The following is a 6,000-nucleotide window of genomic DNA, read 5'->3' as shown; positions in this document are numbered from 1 at the left end:
AACCAACCAGGAACAGCTCCTCCTACCACAATTACAAGAGGTTCTTCTCTGTCCCCCTGATGGCCCTCGTAAATGGGGACTACAACTTCCTCTGGGTGAAGATTGGGGCATGTGCCACTTTATCAGAAGCCCAGATCTTCAATTAGCCAGAGCTGAAGCAGTGCCTGGAAGATGGGATCGCAGGCTTCTAAGAGCCATCCCTTCGCCCCACAGTGACGTGGCCATGACACACTTCATCCTGAGTAATGTTGCTTTCGGGATCAGGGCCTACCTGATGAAGCCATATAGACACTCAAACCTCCAGAGGGATGCGTGAATTGGGATGAGTGATCCTGGCCCAGAGATGGCAGGTCCTCCTCACCACACTGCAGCCTAGGCCGTCCATTGTGCAGGACATCATTGAGTGTCATGTGTACCTGCACAACCTGATGACGATGTGGTACCCTTGTCTTCACATTGGCAGCATGGGGGACGAGGAGGATGAGGAACACAACCTCGTGCCAGGGGCCTGAAGACAGCATGGACAGCTCGCCTATGTTCAGCACGTGGCAGGTGGCTGTCAGGTCACCAGGGCTGAGAAGAGCCAGCGCAAAGCCTAAAGCACTTTTTCAACAGCCCAGTTGGTGCCACGCCCTGGCATGACTGTTTGAGGGATGGCTGGCAAACTCACACAACACATTCACATGCCCCTGTGATGGCAAGCAGTGTCATTATACAATTGTGCACATGCAGCCACACATACCTCTCCACCTCCCCTATCTGTAACCATGACCGCTATGTGTCTGTCTCCCTTCCACTGTATCCACCCATCACCCTCCACACCCACCAACCCACGTGCTGTGGCATCCACACAGAGTGATATCACGGGCCCACACACACACACACACCACCCTGTCAAGGTGGCCCAGTCACCAATCAATAGCTGGATGTACATCAAGTACTGCCAACACAAACTGCTGTGGGAGTGGCTTGGATGATACCTGACACATGTACACTGCATATGGGGTGCATGTGATGTCAGGGTCACCAAAACACACAATAACTGCCCTGTGTGCCCTCTCATACAAGGGGGCACACAGGACACAGGTACAAAGATGTACCGGTGTCACTATGACACACCCAACACGTCAGCTGCAGCTCATACACTGAATGGGAATGGAAACCAACGGTCAGACACAAACCTGTGGCAAAAAGATGACACATAACAAACAGTGAGGTAAATAAGTATTTGATCCACTGTCGAGTTTGAAAGTTTTCCCACCTACAAAGAATGGAGGTCCATGATTTTTTATTGTAGGTACACTTCAACTGTGAGAGACAGAATCTAAAAAAAAAAACAAAAAAAGAAAAAAAAAATCAGAAAATTACATTGTATGATTTTTAAATAATTAATTTGCATTTTATTGCATGAAATATATTTGAAAAAAACAAAAAAACAAAAAACAAACCTTAATGTTTGGTACAGAAACCTTTGTTTGCAATTACAGAGGTCAGACATATCCTCTAGTTCTTGACCAAGTTTGATGAGTGTGAAGTTGGAAAATGAAGGGGTGATGATGAATATCATCAGTGCATATGCCCCACAGGTAGGTTGTGAGATGAAGGAGAAAGAAGATTTCTGGAGTGTGTTAGATGAGGTGGTGGAGAGTGTGCCCAAGCATGAAAGAGTGGTGATAGGAGCAGACTTCAATGGGCATGTTGGTGAAGGGAACAGAGGTGATGAGGAAGTAATGGGTAGATATGGTATCAAGGATAGGAATGGGGAAGGACAGATGGTAGTTGATTTTGCAAAAAGGATGGAAATGGCTGTGGTGAATACCTATTTTAAGAAAAGGGAGGAGCACAGGGTAACATATAAGAGTGGAGGAAGGTGCGCACAGGTGGACTACATTCTTTATAGGAGATGCAAGCTAAAAGAAATCACAGACTGTAAGGTGGTAGCAGGAGAGAGTGTCACTAGACAGCATAGGATGGTTGTTTGTAGGATGACTTTAGAGGTAAAGAAGAAGAAGAGAGTGAGAGCTCAACAAAGGATCAGATGGTGGAAGCTGAAGGAGGAAGACTGTTGTGTGAAATTTAGCGAGCAGGTGAGAGAAGCACTAGTTGGAGGGGAAGCAATTTTGGACAACTGGAAAAGTACTGCAGATGTGGTGAGGGAGACAGCTAGGACAGTACTGGGTATGACATCTGGACAGTGGAAGGAAGACAAGGAGACTTGGTGGTGGAATGAAGAGGTCCAGGAGAAAGAGGTTGGCGAAAAAGTTTTGGGATAGTCGGAGAGATGAAGAAAGTAGACAGGAGTACAAGGAGATGCGGTGTAAGGCAAGAAGAGAAGTGGCAAAAGCAAAGGAAAAGGCATATTGCGAGCTGTACAAGAAGTTAAATAGTAAGGAAGGAGAAAAGGACTTGTACCGATTGGACAGACAAAGGGACAGAGCTGGAAAGGATGTGCAGCAGGTTAGGGTGGTAAAAGATGCACATGGTAATGTGCTGACAAGTGAGGAGTGTGTGCTGAGAAGGTGGAGGGAATATTTTGAAGAGTTGATGAATAAAGAAAATGAGCGAGAGAAAAGGCTGGATGATGTGGTGAGAGTAAATCAGGAAGTAAAAGAGATTAGCAAGGATGAAGTGAGGGCTGCTATGAAGAGGATGGAGAGTGGAAAGGCAGTTGGTCCAGATGACATTCCAGTGGAGGCATGGAAATGTCTAGGAGAGATGGCAGTAGAGTTTCTAACCAGATTGTTTAATAAAATCTTGGAAAGTGAGAGGATGCTTGAGGAGTGGAGACGAAGTGTGCTGGTTCCTATTTTCAAGAACAAGGGTGATGTGCAGAGCTGCAGTAACTACAGAGGCATAAAGCTGATCAGCCACAGCATGAAGTTATGGGAAAGAGTAGTAGAAGCTAGGCTTAGAAAACAGGTGAAGATCTGTGAGCAGCAATATGGTTTCATGCCGAGAAAGAGCACTACAGATGCAGTGTTTGCTCTGAGAATACTGTTGGAAAAGTACAGAGAAGGACAGAAAGAGTTACATTGTGTGTTTGTGGACTTAGAAAAAGCTTATGATAGGGTGCCAAGAGAAGAGTTGTGGCATTGTATGAGGAAGTCTGGAGTGGCAGAGAAGTACGTTAGGGTAGTGCAGGACATGTACAAGAATAGTGTGACAGCAGTGAGATGTGCAGTCGGAATGACAGACTCATTCAAGGTGGAGGTGGGATTACACCAAGGATCAACTCTGAGTCCTTTCTTGTTTGCAGTGGTGATGGACAGGTTGACAGATGAGATCAGACAGGAGTCCCCATGGACTATGATGTTTGCAGATGACATTGTGATCTGTAGTGAGAGTAGAGAGCAAGTTGAGTCTAGTCTGGAGAAGTGGAGATATGCTTTGGATAGAAGGGGAATGAAAGTCAGTAGAAGCAACACTGAGTACATGTGTGTGAATGAGAGGGAGCCCAGTGGAATAGTGCAGTTACAAGGAGTAGAAGTGGTGAAAGTAGATGAGTTTAAATATTTGGGGTCAACTGTTCAAAGTAATGGAGAGTGTGGTAGAGAGGTGAAGAAGAGAGTGCAGGCAGGGTGGAGTGGGTGGAGAAAGGTGGCAGGAGTGATTTGTGACCGAAGAATATCAGCAAGAGTGAAGGGGAAAGTTTACAAAACAGTAGTGAGACCAGCTATGTTGTATGGTTTAGAGACAGTGGCACTAACAAAAAGACAGGAGGCAGAGCTGGAGGTGGCAGAGCTGAAGATGTTGAGATTCTCTTTGGGAGTGACAAGAATGGACAAGATTAGGAATGAACACATCAGAGGGACAGCTCAGGTGGGACGGTTTGGAGACAAAGTAAGAGAGGCGAGATTGAGATGGTTTGGACGTGCAGAGGAGGGACCCAGGGTATATAGGGAGAAGGATGCTGAGGATGGAGCCACCAGGCTGGAGGAGAAGAGGGAGACCAAAGAGGAGGTTTATGGATGTGCTGAGAGAGGACATGCAGGTGGTTGGTGTGACAGAAGAAGATACAGAGGACAGGGTGAGATGGAAACGATTGATCTGCTGTGGCGACCCCTAACGGGAACAGCCGAAAGACAAAGAAGAAGAAGAAGATTTTCATACATGTACTGTATATGCTTTGTGAACACTGCACATTCTATTCCAAATCAAAACCAGAAGAAACATATATCATATTTGTTTTTACTTAAGAGAAAGTGATGAAAATGGAAAGGTAGGTTGTTCAAATAAATAGCAGTTTGCATTTTTATTTGCAAACTCAAACTTTTACTGTATAAACTGACAAATGCTTTATCTTTCCTGTGAATCAATGAAATAATATTTAGTTGTGTAAGCACTGTTTCTGAGAACTGCTTCATATCTGCATTTCATGGATCAACCAACTTCTGGCACCTTTGAACAGGTATTCCAGCCTAGGAACATTTGACTACATTCCACAATTCCTCTGCATTTCTTTTGCCTCAGAAACAGCATTGTTGATGTCACACCACAAGTTTTCTGTTGGATTAAGGTCCTGGGATTGGGCTGGCCACTCCATAACATTAATCCTGACAGACAGGACACAGCAGGTGAGACTGGGGAGCATCACTTCCAGCACATGGACAATCACCACTGGCTCCCCTCAGGGGTGTGTGCTCTCCCCACTGCTCTTCTACCTTTACACAAGCAACTGCACCTCAGGAAACTCCTCTGTTAAACTCTTGATGTTTGTGGACGACACCACCATCATTGGACTCATCCAGGATGGTGATGAGGCTGCATACAGCCTGGAGGTGGAACCGTTGGTCCTCTGATGTGGTCAGATCAACCTAGAGCTGAACCCATTCAAGACTGTACATATGAAAACAGACTTAAAGAAGGAATCCATCATCACTCCACCCCCCCACCCCCCCATCCTCAACAACAGCGTGCTTACTGTGGACACTTTCTGGTTCCTGGGATCCACCATCTCCCAAGATCTGAAGTGGACCTCCCACATAGACTCCATCAGGAAAAAGGCACAGCAGAGGATGTCCGTCCTCAGGCAGCTCAGGAAGTTCAACCTGCCACAGTAACTGCTCATCATCTTCTACACAAAAATCATCCAGTCTGTCCTGTGCAACTACATTTGTTTGGTTTCCCTCTGCCTCCAAACATGACAGGCACAGACTTCAATGAACTGTCAGATCTGCAGAAAAAAATCATTGGAGCCAGCCTGCCCTCCACCCAAGACTTATACTGATCCAGGGCCAGGAAAATAGGTGGAAACATCTCTGCATACCCCTCACACCCTGGACACACACTGTTTAAACTCTTCCCATCTGGTCGATGTTACACAGCTCTGTTCATCAAAACAACCAGACACCGGAACAGTTTTTTCCCTCAGGCCATCACACTGATGAACAACTTAACCTGCCAAAAACTAACTCATTCGTATACCTCATGTAAAACTTAACTTCAGTCTGTTGTCTGTTTCACACTTTCTTTTTTTCTCTAATTGCACATCTTATTTGACTTGCACATTTCATTTGCACATATTTTTTTTTACTGTTAATTATACAGTGTTTAGTGTATATTTAGAAATGCTGTACAGAGAGAGTGCAGCTCAAACCAAAGTCAAACTTGTTGGATTTTGTAGATACTTGGTGAACAAAGGCTATTCTGATTCTGATTTTGATGTTGTTGGTCTGGAACCAAGATGCTGCTCACTTGCTGGTGTGTCATTTCAAGGGCATTTCCTCTTTGGCACAAGACAACATGACCTCTTCAAGTATTTTGATGTAGTCAAACTGATCCATGATCCCTGGTATTGATAAATAGATCCGGCACCATAGTATGAGAAACATCCCCATATCATGGTGCTTGCTCCACCATGCTTCACTGTCTTCACAGTGGACTGTGGCTTGAATCCAGTTTTTTTGGGGTCATCTGACAAACTGTCTGTGGCCCCTAGACCCAAAAAGAACAGCCTTGGTTTCATCAGTCTACAAAATGTTTCTCCATTTCTCTTTAGGT

At 45.2% G+C, this 6,000-nt stretch overlaps 1 protein-coding gene across 1 annotated transcript in view; it reads right to left on the bottom strand.

Moving 5' to 3' along the window:
• Positions 1–260: 260 nt before the first annotated feature.
• The window catches only part of LOC117501042, a 33,246-nt gene continuing 27,506 nt past the window's right edge, over positions 261–6,000 (bottom strand). Inside the window, exon 8 of the mRNA XM_034159845.1 lies at positions 261–573. Within this exon, the coding sequence (XP_034015736.1) occupies positions 261–573 (313 nt within the window). The remainder of the gene's footprint in view (positions 574–6,000) is intronic.

The sequence above is a fragment of the Thalassophryne amazonica genome, chromosome 19 (genome assembly GCF_902500255.1).
Source record: "Thalassophryne amazonica chromosome 19, fThaAma1.1, whole genome shotgun sequence".
NCBI classification, from domain to species: domain Eukaryota; kingdom Metazoa; phylum Chordata; class Actinopteri; order Batrachoidiformes; family Batrachoididae; genus Thalassophryne; species Thalassophryne amazonica.
The sequence above is the reverse complement of the archived record's forward strand: the minus strand, read 5'-3'. Positions and strand labels throughout refer to the sequence as shown.